General features: G+C 39.7%; 1 protein-coding gene across 4 annotated transcripts in view; it reads left to right on the top strand.

Moving 5' to 3' along the window:
• Positions 1-24,053, top strand: part of tusc3 (tumor suppressor candidate 3) — a 98,429-nt gene that overhangs the window by 12,481 nt on the left and 61,895 nt on the right. For all 4 annotated transcript variants that reach the window (XR_005443817.1, XM_038713895.1, XM_038713894.1 and 1 more), the window contains exon 2: positions 19,948-20,117. Coding sequence is in view for 3 of the 4 variants with exons in the window: in XM_038713895.1 (XP_038569823.1) it covers positions 19,948-20,117 (170 nt within the window). In the remaining variant the exon portion in view is untranslated. The remainder of the gene's footprint in view (positions 1-19,947; positions 20,118-24,053) is intronic.

The raw sequence follows: 24,053 nt of genomic DNA, 5'->3' as shown, positions 1-24,053 counted from the left end.
CTTCAAGCCCTGTAATGCTGTGATGACTAAATGTCAATTATTCCAGATTGTGCGTCTCATACAGTGATGGAATCAGCAGCTTTACTGTCACTGCATACTCTCCACCATCATCAACAGATAAACACAGGCATACTCTCATACCTCAGTAAGGAAGCTTAAAATCTCAAATTGGGAGGCAAAGTTGTTTCTCAACACCTCTAACAAGCCCATCGGCACCTCACTCCAGCGAAGCGGGGGAAATTAAATAGGCCTAATGAAAGGAAGCGAAGCATTTTGTATAAATCAAACAAATGTTTAATCTTTGATTGGGAAATGTTATCTTAAATCCAACCGGTAAATATCCATCAGTAAAAAGTCATCATGACCCATCATGGCATCTAAGTTGAATTTCCTTTCCATTTCCTGTTTCATTTTCTAGTGATGGAGACATATTCTCATTTATTGTAAAAACAGTGTCTTCTTGGAGAAGGAAATTATATGAATTTTGGATGCATGGTTGCATAAAATCAGAGCAAAATCAGTTTAAATTGAACATTACATTGAATCCCACATTGACAGGCACAAAAAAGGTGTTCCCAGAGTTGACAAACCCCCAGCTGGACTGCAGAGAAATCATTGCCTGATTCCAACTTACAAATCAACACAATGAGAGTAAGAGAAGGCTCTTTGAACTATGGTTGGCAGATCATGTCGTTAATGAGGAGCTTTATTTGTGATGATTGTTGCACCCCTTGTTTCAACCGAGCAACTGGTGGTCACTCCCTTTCCCAGCTGTTCAGATTATTGACCAGCCAATTAGTCTCACCAGCTGAGCTCAGAGAACGATATGATTAGGGCAACTAGCTCTCGCCATCTCCCTTGTGAGACTGACACCACTTTGCAGTTGGTGGTGAGACAGCTGTAGCTTGCTGGGGTGAAAGAAGTTCCATTACTGTTATCCTAGCCCATAAGACTGCATTCAGAGTACTTGGACAGTGGGAAAAGCTTTAATGCATGCATTCTTTCCCCCCAGTTAATAAAACAAGAAATGTTCTGGACAGCAGATTTTCTGTAGTGGCATTATTGCTGGCTTATTCAGACATTTGCTTTTTAGGCAGTACATCGGCCCATTTAGGTCTAACTGCTTATCAAGGTTGTGATAAAATGTCAGTGCAAGAGGCCGTTATGTAAGATCTTCACAGGATGTCAGGTTGTACAGTGTCTTCTGTCAGCTCTCAGTTTTTGCAATAAGTATGAACAGAAATCCTAACAAAAGCAAGGCTAAATCCATAGCCCTCACATAGCTGTACTATTCATATTATCCTTCTTTATGTCCAGTTTTGCAATTTATTGCTCATGAAAATAGCATTAATTCACCTACGGTAAAATTCTATTATAAGGTGACAATATGTGTAATATGTCAGTCTTTCCTTCCCATAATGAAGTTAGTTATACTTTCTGTCTGTGGGGAGAGAAAAACTCATCTGTGAGTCATTGAAATAATCTAGCACTTTGTGTCACCAGATGCTAAGACTTGGCCAACAAAAAATATTTTGAAGGGAGATAAAATATAAGTAGGTAGGCTATATTTTATGAAATTCCCAGAAAAAAAGAGCACACAAAGAAATTAAACTAGACAAGACTACAAAGTAGATTATAGTACTTGCAAAAAAGCACTATTTGCTCTTTAGTTCCCATCTTAAAGTATGCAGGTCTAACAAATTCTCCCTTGTCCTTACATAGCAGCTGTTCTCATGTTTTCTCTTTACACCAAATGTTTTAACATATTGTTTATAATAAATAGCTAATACCAAATTCTGCACTCGTAGCTCATAGTTGTAGGCATTTACCTGGGGTTCATTTCTATTTGAAGGTGTTTCCTTTGCACAATAAATCTGGTATACTATATACTATATTTTTGAAGATTCTTCTCAGAAGTGCATTCAAAAACTGCTGTTCATCCATGGGTAATGGGTCTATTGAGACTGAATGTTCACCTAAGCAGAAGCAAATAACAAATGTGAATGGCTTATAAGGCTAATTAGGAGCACATTAAGCTCGCTGTTATTAGGCACTAATACTAGTGTTGGCTTCCAAAGGCTAATGAGGTAGCATACAAGGCCAATTACGCTTGTAGGCCGATTTCTAATTGGTTTATATGTGCATTGTGCTCTTGGCCCTGACTTTGACCATTAAAAATGGTCAGTGCTGGCACATTGGCACAGTATGCATTCCAGACAGGTACATAAAGTGAAAAGATGGAGTAAGAGCAGTAAATGGCGGGTTTAGAGCTAAAGGTCACACAGTAGTGACACACAGCACACCTGGGAAGCAGAAAAGAGGCGGTCAACTGACCTGGCTGTCTGACTGGCTCACAACTTCATGACCTTTTAGTGAGAACAAACCCCTCACTTCCACGGTTTCTCTGTCTTTTGCTCTACACATAAGCCAGCAGTTGCCATCTTTGTGTCTCTCTTTGTCTTCTCACCTTAAACTTCCTTTAAAATGCGAATTATTGTTGTTACAGTACTGTAGGCAACAGAAGAGAATCCCAGTCAGCCCACTCTTTGTAACTGGTACCTGGAAACAGGGTTTTGACAGTGTGGACTTTTACGACTTTCGTGTTTGATTGGACGGTGCTCCCCAGCGGTTAGGCAAAGATGATTATTGAAACTGAGAAGTAGGGCTGCAACAATTAGTCGACGTAATCAGCGACGTCGACTATAAAAATTTGTCAACGTGAAATTTCATTGCTGATGCATCGTTACAGAGAGGCTTGTTTAACGGAGAGATAGCAATGTTCTTATTAAGAACATTTCAACAACAGAGCAGCAAAGACAGAGGGAAGGCCACAACTGTAAGATAGTTTCAATGTTCCTACCGCTGTTATTGTGTCTTTACAATCTGACTAATGTTTTAAAGTAAATCAAGGAACATCTGGCTCGTGATGTAGCCTACAGAACATTCTCCACTTATAAAACTTATAAGCACTTTGGAAAAATAAACTAAAGAAGTAGTATGAAATGGGGCTGTAGCTTTATTATTCTAAATAGACATTACATTGTTAGTGTACCGTTGTGGTTCTAGTACTTTAATGTGCTTTTATTTTATATATACCTATCCAAAGAAAAACCCTTTGTTACAAAGTTTGTTATAGGAGTAGCCTACTCTTCTTCCGGCGTTGATACTGGTGTTCATTCTGAATAGTAAACCTCTTTCACTTAATGGTAACATTAGCAAGTTAGGCTATGTGTTGTGCTGAGATCAGTAATTCACTTGAAAGATATTTAATTAGTTAAATGGTTTAGTTAGGGTTAGGGATGACAAAGAAACTAGTCAACTAATCGAATGGATAATTAACAGATTAGTCGACTACTGAGAAGTGAGAGACTTGGAAATTTATTTTTCTAAAGTGAACCTGTCGTATGTGAAATATCCTTACCTTTGGAGACCAGGGACATGTAAGCAGCTGTGAAGTGGGCATCGTGCTTTTTCATAAAATGTTTTCTCTAATCTGCGGGACAGGTTGGAGGACTGATGTACGCCCCAACACCTGTCACATCCCTTTTATCATCTAACAAGCTAGCTGAAGCTGTGGTTATTGTTTTGTTTTGGACACATCTTCCCTGCAATATTTAAACGTTATCTGCTGACAATAGAAGCTCAGAAAAAAATGCCCATTTTCTTAGGCCTGCTTTTACAAACTGGAGTATTAGCTGTTGCTATCATTATTGACTAAGGCTGCAGGAAGCTATGGACCCTTACAATCAACTGGCTGGTGCAAAGCATTATTAACAAAAAAACGCTCAGAGTGAAAACTGACTTTGCTACCTGGTTGTTGATGGAGACTAGGAAAAAAGACGAGCACTACTCAACCCCTCAGTGTGTGTCGATTTGCTGCAGTATTGAGGTAATGCTTACCCAAGTCTTACCTCAAAATCATATTTAATTTATCACTTGAGATAATTCGCTGTCAAATCTCAAGTTTCAACTCTCTAAAGTATCAAGTCTCTATTAGTGAGGTATCCAAATGGTAAGTGGAAGTGGACGGACGGCATATCACTGCTAGTTCTATTATTATATTAAGGAGAAACTATACTTTAAAACATAATGACTTTATAAATATAGTGAAGACCATGTTGGAGGAGGAGATGTGTCTGCTTTTCCCTTTCTTTTTCCTTCTTTCTGGTTGCATCCCTCTCTTCCATTTTTTTCATGTGTGTTGAACTGGGGTCAGTGTGAATTTGTCTATGCGACTATAAAATTCCTCCTCATCTTCTCGCTCAGAAACATGCCTTATCAGTCTCTCTATCTTGTCTCTGTCTCTCTCTCTTCCCTCCCTCTCTCTCCCACACACACCCTACAACAGTCCTTGAGTATATTTTTCTTTCTAATTTGATTTACATCAAGCAGTGCTTAATTAAATCTTAAAACCTCACACACCTGACCCATGCTACCAAAATCACCAAGCAAGCGGAATGCAAAATTTGGACTCTTGATGCCTGAACCAACAACTCACACATAAATGTTTGAAGCTGAACCCTTTGCACCCACAGCTACGGCGAGAGTGCGACTCCAAACATGCAGAGACTTGAATTTGTGTGACCAAGCACCCCTGCATAATTCTTGATCATAAAAGTTTATTTTTTTAAGTGTAGCCCACTTCAGCTTAAGAGGGAGAGTGAGCTGAAGTAAAGATAATAAGGCGCGGAAAGACTTGATGGCAACATGTCCCCTACATAGTGATGAATGAGCCATGTGTTGGAAGGATGAAAGAGCCCTCATATTCACTTTATTTTCCATTCAAATTCAAGAGAATGGCTCTTTGCTGCAACCAATGCATCTCTAGGGCTCTATTTATGTCCTTTTTAAAAAATATATATATATTTTTTTTTTTAAGATTCCTAGTAGTTTTCAAACTGGTTCCAAATACACTCTTCTTCATTTCTGAAGTTGGTTTTGATTTTTTTGTTCCTTTCTTTTACTAAGGACAGAGAAGTATAACATTGGCTTTATAAAGTGTGACTGTTTTGACCTGAATTAGAAAAGTAACTCTCAAGCGGGAACCTCCGGGTCTGAAAAGTGAACCCAATGCAGAAGTGCCTTAAAGTTCCTTCTCCTGGCCAGCAGGGGGCGACTCCACTGGTTGCAAAGTCTGATTTTATAGATGTCCCTGAGAAAACTACTACTCTCACTTGATTTATTACCTCAGTAAACACTTTCTTAATGAGTTTATGGTCTACATGGTCAGTTTTAAGTTTTCTTCAATACAGAATGATGTTCATTGAGAAAATTATGGTCCCATTTAGAGTAAAATAGACTATAAAGCAGGATATGCTTTTAGGGTGTGGCTACCTTGTGATCGCCAAATTACTTGCATTGTGACCTGTCAGACATCAGTTAACCAACTTACAGCTTGTAATAAGTCCTCCTCTGTGTTTAAAGTCAGTTAATCTCATAGATGTGTATCCGGGGGTACCACAGATATCTGTCTTTCTAAACAAGACAGAAAAATCCTCTCTTACATTCAATTTGAATACCTTATCCCCCTTATCCCTTTATATCATGCTTTTGGCTACTACAGAGAAAAAGTAAGGGAATCATTTTGTTTATTTATTTGTTGTGGGATGATTACAGAAATGTAATAGTGATGTTTGTCCAGTTGTTGGTGCCAAGGCAAACATTGGGTACATGGCAGTGCTGAGGCTTTAGACACACTGCATGGCATTGAGCAGCCCTCGCTAGAACAGACATGTAGACTTGTCCACATTTGTTAGAAATACTAATGTGGTATAGACTGATCTGGAGCTTGAAGGGAATTAAAGAAATGAAAGTCCTAAACTATCGCACACTAATATAATTTTTCCTCTGTAGCCACTGGCAAAAACTAGCTTCGACTCAGTGTTGACATGATTTGTTATACCAATTTGCAACCATAATCATTTTTAGTCGTGTACATTATTACCAGTATAAAATATTGTTAGATATACTTCCCCCAACCTGTAACATTAGCTGCATATCAGTGTTGAGTCACCATATTCTTTTTTTTATTTCTGTCTCAACTGCTATGTCTTTATTTATCATAAACTAGTGTAATTTTTTCCTTTGTCTTTCTTTCTTGCTGTATTGCTTTCTGTTGTCTCTTTGTTTCTCTCTCTCTCTTACTTTTTATTTGCCAATTTTCCTCATCCTTCCACACCATATACTCCCTGAGTGCTTGCGTTGACTCCTTATTGTTTTTACAGTAGGGACTGGCCCCTTGCCCTGTGTGTCCATCCCCAGTTTTTATTGGGATGCCTTTATAACAAAATCAAACTGCACAGATGCCCCATAAACCCAATTGGAGCTCTGTACTTCCCCAGAGAAATGGTATCTGCAAAGACAGGGAAAAGAAGAATATAGGGGAAAGAAGGGGTGAGTAGAGGCTAAGCAGAGTGACTAAACCATTAGCCTTGGCATTCTGCTCTTATTTTGCGACAGATAAAATGTTACTAGGATAAATTACACTCATTAGTTTGTTGATGGTTCAAATGACTGGGCTAACTGGTGTGGGTGCAGTCTGGCCACACCAAATAGTGCATTGTTAAAATATTCTCCAAATTTTTGATGGAGAATATTGGATGTTGGTTGGGAAGACTGGGACTGGTGAAGGTGAATGAGCAATGCTCTTCCCTTCCTTCACAAGTACTGTCATGCTCAGGCTGTACGGAATAGAAATAACCAATTCAAACTGACCTGGGAAAAAAGTGTCTTGCTCAGGGACACAATGGTGGATGGGTCAAAGTGGGAATTGAACCCAGGTCTCTCACACCAAAGGCATGTGTCTTATCCATTGCGCCATCACCACCCCTTTCTTTTTAACTAAATAAACTTTTAAAGTTGTATGATTTAAAATAAAAAACTTAAATGGTCTTCAGTGCAGACAATTTTAAAGTCTTAATTTAGTTTATGGTCTTAAATGAGATGTCTTATAATTTGATGTTGTACCCGTGAGAATTCAACCTGGCCACCCAATGCATATTGTGCTTTGTCATTTTCACATTTTATGTCTGCTTCAAAATTAGTCTATCTCATTTAAACTGTCTACATTTTTAAAAAAAGTTAACTTGATGAAACCTTGCAGACACCATTAACCATCAAACACAAAACGATGCCCTAGCGAAAGGACATAACGGAAGATTTGAAATGTCACATCATGTGCCTGCGAGGTTTAAATAGAAGCTGTAATCTGCAGGCAAAAAAAGGCAGACAAATCTTTAGATATTCTATAAGCATCACAGAGAGAGACACAACCTCTGGCACTAATGGGGGAGAGGTATAAACTAAAATAAAATCACTAGAGGGTGACGGATGGGAAGACATGTGGACAAAAGCAGGGCAAAAATGCATTTATTTCAAATAATTGTTGTTAGGCAGATAAGCTGACAAATCCCCACCCCTCCAATGACAAGTCATGTTATTTCTTGGAAATCACAGATTATGGACTGGCAATATGAAAGAATGCAGGTTTGATTCAATGGATAGTAAGAGATGGAAACAATAGCACTGACAGGCAAACTGACTCAAACAGACACACTATCAACATTGTCATGTGTGATGACAAATGTGTTTAAATCACAGCAAAGTAACTGTCCTTTCCTTCCCTTTATTCACAAGATATTGCCTTCAGTGTTGTGGTTTGCTAGCAAACAAACAAATTGAGGTAAGAAATTTGTTTCTTTTACGATTGTTAATGCTGAAAGAACTCTGTTGCTCATTCTGTTCCTCTGCTCACTTGTCCATCTTCATCACTGCTCTCTGCCATCTTCAGGGTCCCCCTTCCCTTCTATTATCGTAAAAATTAAATGGAAAACATCCAGCGTCTGAGTAATGTTGCTTTTCCTTCTCTTCTCATTTGTTCTGCTCTCCTGAGTTTCCTTTGCTCGTGTTAGAGTGTGTGTGTATATGTGCATGCGTGTGTTTATTATGTTTCCTGTGTAACTCGACACAGAAAAGTCCCCATGTCATCCTAAGGTAATTGTGATTACCAGAAATTGACTTGCAATAGGTTTTTGTTGGTTTTTACCTTTACAAAGGGTTGGTTTTTACTTCCATGTGGGTGAGAGATGAGTCTTTGTTCCTTGTTGTACGAAGCCAATTTCCAGTAATCCCCTTTTCAATGGGAGAGTTGGAGGAAACTGTATAGGATCCTGATGGCCAAAGCTGAGACCCATTCACTTACAATGGACCTCTGTTTAGACCGCTCAGAGCAAGGGATTGTGGATTGAACAAATGCTGTTAGCTTTTCATGAAGAAGGTTCGCAGATCACACCCCTGGCAGGCTGAGGAAATCTTGGCTGTCCCCATCCAGTAACTACAAGGAATTTAACGATACCCTGCTTGTGTGGGAACATGTAGCATGCAGAAAGTTTATATCATATTATGTCTGTCATTGTTTCTTTTTACAAACAAACACCCTTTTGGGTGGGAGGTTGTGAATTTCCCCTCCCCTTGATGTGCTCTCACTGGAGAGCGTGACGCATAATGATCACCAGCTGAGTCATGGAACAGCATCTTCAGCACTTCCTGTCTCGGACTTCTCAGATGGCTCTCAAAGAAAGGGAAATAAATGACAGTTTACTCCCCTGTGCACTTGAAATGACAAAGATTTTCATCAGTGGTATTTGGTATTTGGTATGATACAGGCAGTGAAAATCAATGAGGGGAATTCAAATGGCACAATAGAGTCTTACACCTGGTAACAGCGGTGGCTTCTCTGAAGTGTAGACCGCACCGTTTTGAGAGGTCGAGCACTCCCATTCAAAACAACTTGAATTTTGAGAGGTGATTGAGCAGCTCAATCATGATGCCTGACTGCCATGGACTAGCCCACATCGTCTCTACTACTACAATAAATCCCTTGATTTTAAAGTGTCAAACAAACATTTGCAGTACTTATTTGTAGGGCTGAACTGTTAATCGCAATATGGCCTACTGCAATTTTCAAATTGCATGGAGTTAAAGGCAATATGTTTATCAAAGTACCATTTTAAATTAAATATTGTCGTGTTGCAGAGATGTCCTGGCCTACACATCAAAGGATTACAAAGGATTCTAGGTCATTTGCTTTTTTTTTTTTTTCATACAACTGAACTGAAGCTGTGTTTATCGGCTTCTCACGACCCACCCTACTCTGCTTGTGATTGGCCAGTAGTCCTTACCTAGGAACTGCGCATGTGCATCTCCCATCAAAAATCTTGGAGAGAGGTAAGATGTATCACTCCATAGCTAAAACAGAGCATTCAACACACAGGGTGAAAAGAGGAGCTACAGCAATGTGCAGTATGACAAAAATATGGTGTTTTTTAAAAATGAAACCATGTAAACCTGTTTTGGTACAACCCCTAAAAACGATTTTGAACCTGAAAATGAGCATAATATGACCACTTAAAGGAGACCTATTATACTGCTTTTCCAGTCCTATATTGTAGTTCTGTGACTCCTGTATGGCAGCTTTGCATGATTCAAAGTTTTTTTTTCTTATACTGACTCTTCATGTAGGCCTTCATTTCAGCCTCTGTCTGAAACAAGCTGTATATGCTCCTATCTCTTTAAGGCTCCCTCTCTCAAAGCCCGCTGTCTTCTTATTGGCCAAGACCTGAAGCATGTTACCAGGCTGTTGTTGTCGCTGGGCGGTACAGGCAGACTGAGCGTTGCTGTGCCTTTGCTGTGTGGCGCACATGACCATATATGGAACACTGGCTGCGTCTGGCTCCATATTTTGTAAATCAGAGCCGCTGGTAGAAAAAGCAGTTCAAAACAGAGTGTTCAGAACAAGAGAGCTTTGCCCATGTTTAACACGAACATCCAACATTGTAAGACTAAGTAAGCATTGTAAGCACAATAGGTCTTCTTTAAAGAAAACACATTTTGTTTTGTTACAGATCCCTGCAAAAATCACACCATAATCATTCAAACATGTTTTTCCATGAAAATGAGAACAATGATCATTCCCTCTAAATCGAAAATCATATCACAATGGCAATATCAGTCAAAATAATCGCAATTAGACATTTTTTTCAAAATCACTTAGCTCTACTTCTCAGACAGATTTAAGGGTCAGATTGTTGTGGCCTTGCTTGCTCTGTTGGCTTATGAGGTTTTATGTGGTTATTAAATTCTGTGTTTAAAAAAAGTGTGTTGATGTTGTTGAAATATCTATCTGCATTTTTTATGCACCATAGTTGGTTACTGTTTGTATTGTGTATTGTCAGTGGCTCTTTTTTGAAAGACGTTCAAATGCAGGTAAACAATTTGAAATGTCATCCCTAATCCTCAGTAATGAGGGACAAATGATAACTATCTAACTGATTTGTTTAATTTGAATAACTGGCTGGCTGATCAACGGATCATCTTCTCCATCGCGCCCTCCATAAAATCGTACTGTGTGGTTGTCAGTGGATGAGTCACTTCTGTCTTACACTCCATGTGTCACCCTCTTCCTGTCTATTTATTTTCTCTCCCTTCATCATTTCCTTTCCTCACTCTGCTTGTATCCCTTCTTCCGATCAGTTTAATTTTTTTTCTTCTCCTCACCTTGCTTTGTCTCTTCCAGTTGTAAGATCTCTTCATAGCAAGAACGTTTTTCTTTGAAAGTGATTTTATTTATTTAGCAATGGTATCCGGTTCTGAGCCTACCATAATGACCTTGCATTGCATGAAAAATGGAAACGATAGGGAGTTGTTGAAAAGAAGTACACTGTAAAAGTTTGCACATGTAAATATTTCACACATCCTGCACTGTAATCTAACTGTAATTTAAACAACAACCAGATTATACATATCCTTTTATTATTATTTTATCTTTTCATATCTTATTGTCAAATTTATATTTTATATTTATGATTCTTGACAAGCAGTACTTTCTCTATCTTTATCTTTCTCGTATTTTTCTACTATGTACATTGTTAAGCACCAAAACCCTAAAGCAATTTCCTTTTTATGTGTTAACCTACTTGGCAATAAAACTGATTCAGCTTCTGAAAAATGAAGGAGAAGAGAAAAACAGGAGAAAAGACGATTGAAGATTAAGTAGAAAAATGGATATAATGAGAAAAGAGAGTGAGAGGAAAAGAGGAAATGGGGAACGAGAGAGAGATTTAGACCACAGTTCGGTGCTACTGATACGGTCTGCCACCCACCATATGACCTATGATGTGTGTGTGCGAGAGAGAGGTTATGACATTCAAAGAGTGAGTAACAGAAAATCAGATGGATGAAGTTGGATATCTGCAGACCATTTGTGCATCTTACTCACACACAAGCTCATACACACACACGCATGCGCATACATACACACATGCGCCCTAGATGTGATTCATTTTAGTGCCCTCTGTGCTCAGTGGGGTAGAAAATAAATGTTTTTAATGGTCCTAGGCTGTTTGGAGTGCTTATGTATTGTACGTGTTTGTGTGTGTGGGTCAAGTTAAGTAGGGAGCCATAACAGTGATGTGTGGGAGTCACCTGAAGGTCTAACATAAGGTATTTAAATAGCTCTGTGCATGAATTGCTCCTTAGAGTTTTTAAACTACTTTGTGGTTTACAGGCGTCATTTTGTCTTAATGTAGACAATAATGATTACTGTGAACTCTCAAATAGAGGCTCTGCAGACCTCAACTGACGAGTGAACCAGGCTTTTTATTTGAGACAGTCTATTATTATCAGTGGCAGGTGATTTCTAATTCCCTCTGTTTTATGAGGTCATATTTTTTATTTTTCTTGTCTTCTTCTGTTTGCAAACTCTCCACCTTCTTCACGTTTGCCTGTTGTAATGGTTAGCTCTCCATAATGACACAGCATCATAGCAGCAAATTTATTTTTAAAACACAGATACTACTCAGTCTCAAATGGTTCTACGTTGCCATTCTTTCTGTCAATATGAAGCACAGTTTGTTAAACACAACATTTTCCAGAACATGTTTCACATCAAAAACCTGACAGTGGTTAGGAGAGGTTTTTAAAGGGAAATACTGGCGAAAGAATAATGAAAAACAGAGATAATGCCGCACCAACCACTATACCTTGTGTTACCTACCTACCTATACCTATAAATGTTCGTTTGAGCAAGTAGTGTTGACACTACTTTAAACGACCACTCAGTTACAGATGTAATATTGGTGGTATTACTGCTTTTGATAAATAATGTATCACTGGCACTAATCATACTTTCGATTAGAACCATTGTTACACTTACAAAATAGGGTGATAAATGCACGCTCTCATGCGGAATGTGGAATAATGCAACTTTTTAATCTAAATCCTTTATTGTTTCTCACATATTATTTAAACGGCACGCTTTCCATTGTTTTTCTGCACCTTTATTATCTCATACACTTCCCTCACAGGTAGTACTACTGTTTTCAGCGCTGTTGCCTTTGTGTGTGTGTGTGTTTGCGCGTGTGTGTGTGTGTGTTTGCGTGTGTGCTGAACATGAGTAAGGCAGTGCATCATTACTGGCAGGATGATTGGCATCCATGACTGACAGCTCTCCTTACGGGGCTCAGTGCGCACGGGCAAAAATGTGGTAGATAAACGAAAGACAAAAAAGTGAAGAAAGTGAACAAATAGCACTTTTACGTGTGTGTGTGTGTGTGTGTGTGTGTGTGTTTGTGTTTCATAATCCTTTGCGATGTGTTTCTTTGTGAATCTCCTCCCTCATTATACATGGCCCATTTGTGCTGGAGTGTGTGTTGTGTGAAGTGAAAGACTTCATCCCACTGTCTCTCTGTCTCACTCTCTTCTTTATCCTCTTCAACTTTTCATTTTTTGTCTGTAGATCTTGTCTCCAGGCAGTGGAGAGATTTAGTCTGCAGCTCTTCTCAGCGTCTGCAGCCAAGCCGATGACCTATGTGTGTGCTGTCTAGTTTATCTAATACTCGCAAAGCAATGGGTAAAAAGAGGGATGGAGAGGGAGAGATGGAAAGTTACTGTACATGGATTGGCCTAGGATACTACCACTGCTACGCTGTGTCGTGTTTGGCAAATTGATTGCTGCCACAAAAGCCTACCACTGGTCTCTGCTACACTTCAGCCCTGCATCAAATGCCTATCTGCCCAAACAAGGCTTGCATACATGCCTTAGCTGGCAACTGGGAGCGAGAAGTATGAAGCATGCTGCACCGTTGTTAAGAAATTCAGCACACTCAGCTGGCTCAGTTGGCAATATAGTTTAATAACACATTCAGAAGTAAACTAGGCCTGCAGCTAATGATGAATTTAGTACTCGAAGCTTCTATAGATTATTTCAACGATTCATTGATGCGTCGTTAAAGAATTACTTTTGCTTGGTGGCGGGCCACCCCCCCTCCCCAGTTCATAATGTGTCATACAGCAAACATCAGACCAACAACATCAACAGAGCAACAACCAGACAACTGCTTTAGCAACATCACCCAAGTGCTATACAAGTTACACTAAGGTGCAGCTCCCCGACACCCTGTTAACTTATGACTGTGGCGTTACAACCCAAAGTCAAGGCCCAACCAGGAAAACAACAATTCCACGTGTGTACATTTGCTGCTGAGGACTGCAGCTTACTTTGGCTAGCCTTCAATTTAATAATCAGTCATGATTTCATTTAAATGCTAAAGTTGATGGTACTGTTACCTTGTCTGTAGTCCGCTGGCCTAACACCGGGTGCTTTCTGATCAGGTACCGTCATGCTGTTGTGGTAACGTTAGGCGACATAAGTTTCATTTTACGTTTTGGACACTTTCTTCTTTGTCCCTCGCTATTTTCTCTCTCTTCCTCCACTTTGCAAACAGCGCCATCATAATCATGTGGTGTTTACACAGCGTAAGCGCGATGTGCGTCAGTAATAAATGTCCGTGCAAAACAGTGAGCTATATAGTTATATGGATTAAACAAAATTTCAATGCAAAGAATGCGTCAATGCCTTTTAGTTATTGATTTAATCAATTTAATCAATGAATTGTTTCAGCCCTAAAGTAAACAATAAAATGGGCACAGCTACATAAGTTACTTGTCCAGCAAAATAGAGCAAACTGTTTCAAGCATCAAGTCTTTTTTTTAACAAGTCTTTCAAGAAATTCTGAGGAAGTACATTTTAAAGCAACATTACGTAAGATTATTTTTTTGTGCCTTTTCAGAGTGTAATTCACAGCTGTAATCGGATTCAGGTCAGGACTTTGACTAGGCCACTCCAAAGTCTTCATTTATTTTTCTTAAACCATTCAGAGGTGGACCTGCTGGTGTGTTTTGGATCATGGTCCTGCTGCAGAACAGATGCCCGAACATTCTCCTTAAGGATTTTTTGGTAGACAGCAGAATTCATGGTTCCATTTACCACAGCAAATCTTCCAGGTCCTGGAGCAGCAAAACAGCCCCAGATCATCATACTACCAAAGGGCTCTAAGCTAACCTTTTTGCCAAGGAGCACACACAGAAATTTAAGAGCACTGCAAAAAGTGGAACAGAGTTCCAAGTTTTCCAGAGTTCCAAAATGTCTATTTATTATACACACATTTACACTACGTGTGTGCTCCTTCTCCTTGTGTTAAACTATGGTACTGGCCTTAATATTTTGTTAAAGCTTTTTAAAATATTGAAACAGATTTTTTGAAAAATTGAGACATTGAAAACAGCTTTTTTTTGGCAAAACTGAGACAAGCCTTTATGTTATTTTTGCTCAGCAGTGGTTTTCATCTTGGAACTCTGCCATACAAGCCTTTTTGCCCAGTCTCTTTCTTATGGTCAAATCATGAACGCTGACCTTGACTGTGGCAAGTGAAGCCTGTAGTTTTTTTTGTGACCTATTGGATGAGTAGTTGCTCCGCTCTTAGGGTAATTTTGGTCGTATGGCCACTCCTGGGAAGGTTCACCACTTTTCCATGTTTTCGCCATTTGTGGATAATGACTCTCACTGTGGTTCGCTGGAGTCCCAAAGCTTTAGAAAAGACTTTATAATAGGGTTGGGCGATCTTCTTTATTTTAGATCACTGATTGGCGATCTGATCACCAGGGGGCGGTGTTACGTTGCAGCATGCCAGTGAAATGCCAGCATGGAAGAAAAGGCTTATTAGCTTTAAGAGAAACCACCAGAAACATCTGTAAATGCACAGTACAGTGTTTCCCACAGAATTGCTGTGTAACTCTGCTCTGGCATTCGTGGGGTGTGTAATCAATATTGAACAGCAGCTATGTACAGTGCGCTAAACTCGACAACCCAGCTGTATTCTAACATTAACATAGCTATACATATTAGCTAGGCTCCTTACAAGCTTGCTTATAACTTATATGAAGGTGGTTTTCAGACATTGACAGGGTTGTGTTAAGAAAATAGATTAACTTCTTAGAGTTTACTTGATTGCATTAGTTTTTCTATAAACACACTGCTCCGTTTCCATTTGTGTGAGAGAGAGAGATAGATAGAGAGAGAGAGAGGGAGTGAGCAAGTGGAGGTGCTGAGCAAATCTGCGCTGCGGGCAGCTCCGCAATGAATTATTATTTTACTCCTATTTAATAGTATGCGAGGCGGTCAGTGTTGATATTGTAGAGTGTGGTGTCGCCACAAATAAATCAGTGAATGGGAAACAACACAGTGGGGTACAGAATCTAGAAACTTTTTATGTCATCTTAGTTCTGATGGTGAGTTAGTTCAGATCGCCTTAATATCGACGCTTGAAAAACCAATCGCTGATCATCCCTTCAATCGTCGATAGCCGATGAAATTTATGCCGCCTCGGCAACAGCACGATGTCATCCGATCAGAAAGCACCCGGTGTTCTGCCAGCGGACCACAGACAAAGTAACAGTAACAGCAACTTTAGCATTTAACTGAAATCATGATTGATTGTTGAGTTGAAGGCTAGCCAAAGTAAGCCGCAGACCTCAGCTGAAAATGTACACACAGTCCAGAGTTAACTGGGTGTCGGCGAGCTGCACCTTTTAACTCACCTCCAGCTCTCTCTGTAGCTAAGACAATCCCTGCTACCTGCGTGTGCTAATCCGTCCTTTCACCCATATTCTTTCTTTATAATCTTTGTGTTTATAATAACAAACAACTGCTGTCTCGTGTTCAGGATCGCTCATTACGCGTTTCACATTTCACGTGTGTTTTCTCGACAAAACCTGGCATCGGGTGACAGAGCCATTGTCAGCTCGTGTAGTGTGTGACCCCCTGTCACCGAAAAGTCACGTAGTGTGAATGCCTTCAAGACTTCCGTCACATGACTGCAAGTTGTGTAGAGTGAACGGCACGGCACGGCCTTCGGCTGACGCTGAAAGTCGTGTAGTCTGCACAAGCCTTTAGGATAACTTGTATAGCACTCAGGTGATGTTTGTGTTTGTAAAGCAGTTGTCTGGTTGTTGGTCTGATGTTTGCTGTATGACATACTATGAATTTCCAAAAGGACCAATAAATATCACCTATAAGCGTGCACAGCTGATCCCGTTACTGAGAGAAGCTTCGAATACTAAAATCATCGTTAGCTGCAGCCCTATTTAGATCACAGCATGATGTCTAGCTTTTGAGGATCTTTTGGTCTACTTCACTTTGTCAGGCAGGATCTATTTAAGTGATTTCTTGGTTGAGACCAGTTGTCAGTAATCAGGCCTGGGTGTGGCTAGAGAAATTGAACTCGGCTTTAAAAATATCTGATAAACCACAGTTGATTTATGTTTTAATGGGGGGGGGGTCACACAGGGAAATGTAGGTTTGGATTTTTTCCCCGTTGATAATAAAACCTTCATTTAAGAATTGCATTTTGGGTTTACTTGTGTTATCTTTGATATTTCAATTTGTTTGATGATCTGAAACATTTCAGTGTGACAAACATGCAAAAAAAAGAAATCAGGAACACTTTTTCACACCAATGTGGCTTTTGTCTAAACCTCTGTTTGTGAAACCTCTGTCTGATTTCGCTAGAGTCAACAAGTTTGCTAACAGACAGTTAACAAGCGCAACAATGAAAAAAATAGCAAGCCATCTAATAGGTTATTATTTACATGTCCTACAGACAGAAGGCCAGCTTGCATCCTTTTAGCTCAAGCCAAAAAAGCCAGACCAATGTTTACTTTTGTCCGGTCTCTTGTTCAGTCTCCATCTCTCCTTTTCTTTTCCTTGCTTCCTCGGCAACGTATTCTTGGGTCTTTTTGCAGCACATGCACCGATAATATACTTCGACATTGGAACTGATTGACTTAGCTGCTATTATTACTATTATAGACATTTTTTCTTTCTTTTTCATCTACATCTTGTCTTGTCTTATGTGTACACAGAACACCGGCATTCATTCTGTATCAACCAGGGTATTTAGTGTTTCTGTATTACCTATTCACATTTAAAGTAAGGTTGCTGTTTTAAAGAAATGGGTTAAGACAAAGGAATAAAACATCTTTTAGTCTGTGTTTCTGTATGTGTTAAAGATGTAGAAATGGTGAAGAAAATGCATGACAAACCCTACGCAGTCTTCTTAACACACACATACACATACACACAAACGCAAAAAGGAAATTGATTTATGCTTCCCATACAGATTTTTTGCTGTGCAGTTTGATCAGCAGAGGTAGGAATACAACCCGTGTTTCATCAGCAGTCTCAGCATTTCATCACTCATCAGTTCAGAGCTCAAGTTTGGCAAAGATGATGCCTGGAGAAACTAAGTAGTGTCCTGCTGAGAACTTACACTGACACAGTCTTACAATAGATTTACAGCCAAACACACACACAGCACAAGAAGACTCATGCACATACACACACACACACACACTCACAGCCACATTTCATCATTACTGTATACCACCATATGAGTGTGTTATTATAAGCCTTTCAGCTTTAGAACCCTTGCAAAGACACAAGCTGGTGTGTTTGTGTACGCATATGCTGGGTGTTGTTTACCTTTCAGCGGTGTGTTCCGATGTTGACCTTTTTAGTTAAACCGGACCAGATTTAATCAACAGCAGACTCCTTTACAATTCATACACAAACACCAAGAACTCTTTCTGTGCTCTCTCTCTCTCTCTCACACACACACACACACACACACACACACACACACACACACACACACACACACACACACACACACCCCTAGACTGCCAAGTCGGTGCTCCTTTTCTATAAATAATGGTTAGGTTTGCTGTATTCCATATTCTTTGTTTGCATCCAATTAGTCAAAACAGGCCAGAAGTCAAACCTATTAAAATTTAGATTTAGTAACTGGCACCCTGCAACTCCTTGCTGTGTGTCAGCCTTGGACTTTCAAAGCAGCCAGTAAAATGTAAGGCTTCTGGCTGGTGATGGAATAGTTGGAATGTCACAGAATTTAAGAGGCACTGCCTGTTTTTTCAGGCAAAAAAGTCAAGGATTTTGATATTCTGTGGGGAAGCTGGGTGATATCAGGGGATTGTACAAATAGGTCATTTTATAAGAGTGTACCAGTATGTCTTTGCAACTTCTCCATACTGTCACTTGACTGAGAATGCTTTTCCCCCTGTTACTGGAACAGTGGTAGAAGAAGTAGTAGTAAAAGCACCAATACCACAGTATAAAAATAATACTAGCAATGGCATTCAAAGTTTTACTTGAGTAAAAGTACAAAGGTAGCAGCAAAATCTACTTCCATCAGTATAGGTACTAATATGCAAAATGGTGCAATTATATTTTTTTTATTGATACATTTACATGTAAGCAGCATTGTAACATTTTCAAGGTGGATTTTGATATAATGATAATATGTTTTGCATTTAAAATCAAAATCTGAAAAGTAACTAGTAAATACAGCTATCAGATAAAGTACTGTATTTCCCTCTGAAATACAATGGAGTTGATGTACAAAATAGCATAAAATGGAAGGTACAAGTACCTCGAAAATGTAGTAAAGCACAGGAAGTACATGAACTTTTACATTCCACCACTAGACGAGTGTTTTAACATTTGAGAGAATAAAAATTCCTGTATTTTTAATCTGCTGTTCCATAGCCGTGTTGGACTTACAGGAATAAGGTTTCTTTTTGAATCTGAAAATCCTAATGCAGGGCTCGACAATAAGGGTGGCCCGATGGCCCGGGGCCAGTAAAAAGTAACGTCGGGACTGTTGAGCTAGCAACTCAAAAATTAGTAGGCCTATTAAAAAAACGAAAACAAAAAAATCGCATTAGAAACTCAACATCCTGCAGTTGTTTTGCAGTTCTTGGCGCGCACCGTTGACCAATCAAGGGTTGTAGTGACGTGACAAGTGGTTGTCAAATGTTATTTCTGTAATCTCTCTGGGTCTGAAAAGTGAAACCATGCAGACCTGCATTCTCTCTAACGGCCTGCAGGGGGCGAAAAGAAAATAAGTCCGGTTCCATCAGAAATAATGGTAAAAGGACCATACTTCTCAGCTGATTTGTTACCTCAGTAAACACTTTCCTAATGAGTATATGCTCTAAGTCGCTAGTTTCAAGTCTTCAACACAACATGATGTTCATTTAGTAAATTATGGTCCTATTTAGGGTGAAATAGACCAGAAAGCAGCGTATGCTTTAGGGCGCGACTACCTTGATTGACTTGTCGCTACCATGGCGACCTGTCAATCAGGATAGATTTTTTTATTAAATGGCTGTCAGCAGGAGAGAGAACATGTCATGTTTGAGTCTGTTAGTATGTTTTGTTTTAAAAGTAAAATTGTTTGGTTAACCTTTTCATTTTTTATAATTTTAACTGTGATTACATTTTAGTTTAGTTTTTTTATATTCAGGATGTATTTAATAAACAATTAAACATGTTATAAACAGTATTTATAACTGATTGCTTTGGTTGTAACACTGATAAATAACTTTTGGAAGGAGGGACAGTAAAAATTGTCTTGGGGCCAGTAAATTTCAAACCCATTGGCCCGGTGGGGCCAGTTGCAAAAAGGTTTAATGTTGAGCCCTGCTAATGGGATGCTTTGTCCTCTCTGCTCTTTGCCTTGTCTGTATTTTCAGAATCTGCTTTCGGAGAAGGTTGACCAGATGATGGAGTGGTCCTCTCGGCGTTCAGTCGTCCGTATGAATGGGGACAAGTTCCGTCGCTTCGTCAAGGCCCCACCGAGGAACTACTCTGTGATCGTCATGTTCACTGCCCTGCAGCCTCAAAGGCAGTGTTCTGTCTGCAGGTGTGTTCACACAATGACACGCTCAAGAGCTATTCACCTTGTGTAGGCCACAATCTGGCATAGCTGGCAAAGTCTTTTTCTCTGTTGCCTGAGATTCACATGTCCCCCTGTAAGTTTACTTATTGCACTGAAGGTCACCTACAGTGGAAGAGTCTGTGAGCTCTAGAGTCTCACACACACACACGCACACACTAAAACACACACAAGCACAAATGTGCTAGAATATATCACATACCGTCCTTCCACATACACACATACAGACGTGTACAGCTTGGGAAACACAGAAAACAGCATTATATAACAAGAACCTGTGGGTCATCTTGACCTTTGGATCAAAGGGACTCCCTCCTTTCTACCAAAGGGAAATGAATAAATTCCACAAGACAAGGCCAATGAGACCTACTTACTTACTTGCATACTCAAAGCATTAAATGCATGAGTTTTTCCAAAAAAACAAACTTTAAATTTAATTTTTTGTTTGCTGCAGAATGAAGTGCAATACTGTAAGGTCACTTCCCCAAAATGCTAATACAAGATTAGAAGTTTGATTTTAATTTAGAATTTAAATGAATTCCCATCTGAACTCTGAAATCTAAATTTTAATTCCTTGACAATGCCACTGTTTCTGCACCATGGACAGCTCTGCACACAACTTTTTTTCAAAAGAGTGTAGTAGACCTAAATTTATTAGTTATGCATTTTAATAAATTTATGAGAATTGATACCCAATTCTGAATTAAAATTCATAAAATCAAAATTTCCTCGTTAAGGGCACCACCGGAGTTGTTATAATCCTAGAGTCTCCGGACCTCTAGGTAGTTTTGGATAATTATACAATTATTACTAGTGATCAGTTAGTTAATAATCGCTCAATTATCTCAAATCAGTCAGTCAGTCTCATATCTAAAGGGTCAATTCTCTTGGCAGGAACTAGAAATAGGCAACACACACAGCTCTTGATTTATATGACAGTGAATTTATTCTCTAACTAAGGTGATAAAAAGATGGTTGGATACAGGGAACATAAACATTTGCTGAACAATGAGCCTGGAGGTTCGATTGTGGGAAGCATTTGACTCATACGGCATAGAAGAGCTAATTAAAGTAAACTAATGCTATAATTTAGGAGTTAAAATGGACATCTGATCACAGGACGTGTGTTAAGTCTTACTGCTTGTCGACAGTCTGCTTTTGGCCTGTTGCACGGGTCCCACTCTAGCTGCCGATCCTGGCTTTTTGCTAGGGATTCTCCAGGGTTCTCCGTGTCCGATTGAAAACGTCTCCTCTGTCTGGCAATTCGGCTGTTTGCAGTTTTCCTTCGTTGTAGCTGGCGAGACCACGTGGCTTGGTCTGACCTCGGTGAAGTTGGCTCGACGAAAAAGGCTTAAAATGGAACTTGGTCGTTCCTGAATTAGTCCAGTGTAACTTAACGGACTCATAACTTTAACAAACAAAAGAAATAAAGAAAATAAAACAAACTGAAGGCAGATCGATGTCGCGGCACTTCAGGTGTGTAGCTTCAGGCGAACAAAGGGCCTGTTTGTTTCGCTGGCCGAGTCTGGGCGTTGCCTGGCGAGGCACGCCACACGTGCCGAAGCATCCAGAGGGCCGAGCAGAGTGGCAGAACCAACAGCGAAGGGAAGAGAGGGGCGAAGCGAGGTCGCGTGTCGCTCTTTTGTTGCCTGGGGCGTGGTTCCCCAGGGGGTGTCTCAGGTTTCCCAAGGGACTGCCTTTCTAAACTTAATGTCTAAAGAAAAGAAATCTATTTGCACGTATTATAATCAAATATTTTCCACAATCGAACCTCAATGGTTGAACGGTTGTACTGTTTGGTAACAGGAAACAATTGTCACATTATTGGTCAGGATATTTATACATTTAACGGCATTTCTGACGAGGGCATGTAATACTTATTTCGTCCACTTGGGGGAGCTCAGGTTACATGAGGAAAGCTTGGATTACATTAGATGAAGGAGTGTCTTGCTGAAAATAAAAACATTGCACAAGTAACTTCTTTTCAGCACTAAACACGGAAACGTGTGTGGGGGGGCCAGTTTTGATAGGCTGTTCAGGGAGATGCCAATGGCTGGCTCGTGTCCCTTTGTCAGTGTAACAGTCAGGCCCCGCTTTATCAGCTTCGGAATCAAAAAGGTGCCAGTTTTATGGTCGGGATAGCACTTAGAGAAAGCAACTTTGACCCCTCCCCTTCTTCTCTGGGGAGGAGAAAGGAATTTAGGTTAGCTCCAAATTTATTCAATGTAAAATGCACAAATCCACACCGTTGTTCACTACAAGAGCCACAACTCTGGTGCCGTCCGTGGCCCTGAAAGCTGAAAGCTACTTCAGTATTGGGAATATAGGTTTTCTTATGTTGTCAAAGTCTCAAGTACTAGATTAGTAGATTTATTAGATTGTTTCTCTCTAACTGATACTATTGAAACCAACTGGAAAAAAAGAGACTACTGACCCCCCCCCCCCATCTTTCTCTTTTTCCTCCATAAAATATCCATTTGTTTAAGAATGAAAGTACAGACGGACTATTATCAGTGCAGTCACACAACACACAGACAAACATAATCTTTTTTTTTTAATTTCATGTTCAAATTCAAAGGAGGTTTTGTTGGCATGACCTCAATTAACCATACGACTGTCAAAGCAGGTTCTACAGGGTTCACAATTTTACTGTTTTGTTTGTTTGTTTGTTTTTTACACACAGTCTTCACCAGCAGAAGAAACTAGATTACTATTTATTTAATTGCCAGATGGATTAATTAATGCCAATATTCTCACAATCACCCTTATTCCTTTATTTTTATATAATTTATTTTCCTTTTTGTCATATTGCTTCTTCTCTTTTTGTTAGTCCGTTTGTTTCTGTCTGCCCCCCCCCCCCGCGCTTTCCATTTCCCCAGGCATTCTCCTATTAGCATTAGCGATAACATCACATCATTAGAAAAAGAGAGTGAGAGAGAGAATTAGAGTAAGAGAAGGATGTTAGATGGTGACCGGAGTTTCTGCATTAAAGGGATACTATGCGATTCTGCAGAGAGTTTGTTGATAAACAAACCCAGGAACGCGCATTGCCAGGGTAACCAGTCCTACTCTGCTGAAATATAGCAGAATCCACAGCGTCTGCTGTCCGAGAGCAAGTTAGCCTCAATAAGAGGGCATGTTTTAGCAGTACTGTAGAAGGTGTGACAACGAGCCCGTCAGTATTTAAATATGTATGGAAGCAAAATACTTTTCTAAGCCTAAATCTAAGACACGGAGTCTAGTTTATTTATGGGTAGGAAAATCGAGAAGAACTTCAATAGTTACAATTAGTGAACAAACATCATCAAACAAACGACATGTAACCATACAAACGCTGCATCCAAAACACAACAGAGTAAAAAACTAGAGAGTTATTTGAAATAGTTTGTACAAAAATACAGTGACTGATAAGAGGTCTTCCCCTCACCTGGTCATATAACTTGTTTCACAATTCCTCAGACCTTTCCCTCTGTAGCTGTTTCTCAGTCATCTTCACAGCTAAAGTCCCGTAAGAAGTCCAGCATGTTCAAATGTACTGCTGTTTGTTTACATTCTCTCTCCGACTGCTTTGAGCGCGCCACCTGCTGCTCGCTCCGAGCAGCTTTGTTTGTGCTGAATTTACAGACCCAGGGGCTGTGTAGGAAAACTGGATTTTTTTAGAGCACACGAAAAACAGAGAGCTACCTACCCATGAGGAAATATTCGCCAAATTTAACAAAAAGTGTATTGGATTAAAATCGCAAAGTAGCCCTTTAAGAGGACTATCAGGCAGTGAAAAATATGGCAAATGGCTGGGGCCCCCAATCCCACATTACTCTTAAGCTTTGTCCCATATTACATATTATTCTAGCTGTGCTTTTGCTCTAGAAAAGACATCACAATGGAATAATATTAACAACAAAA

This window comes from Micropterus salmoides, unplaced genomic scaffold (genome assembly GCF_014851395.1).
Source record: "Micropterus salmoides isolate LMB-PRFRI ecotype aquatic unplaced genomic scaffold, ASM1485139v1 Ms_hic_scaffold_12, whole genome shotgun sequence".
NCBI lineage: Eukaryota > Metazoa > Chordata > Actinopteri > Centrarchiformes > Centrarchidae > Micropterus > Micropterus salmoides.
This window is presented reverse-complemented; position numbering and strand designations above follow the sequence as displayed.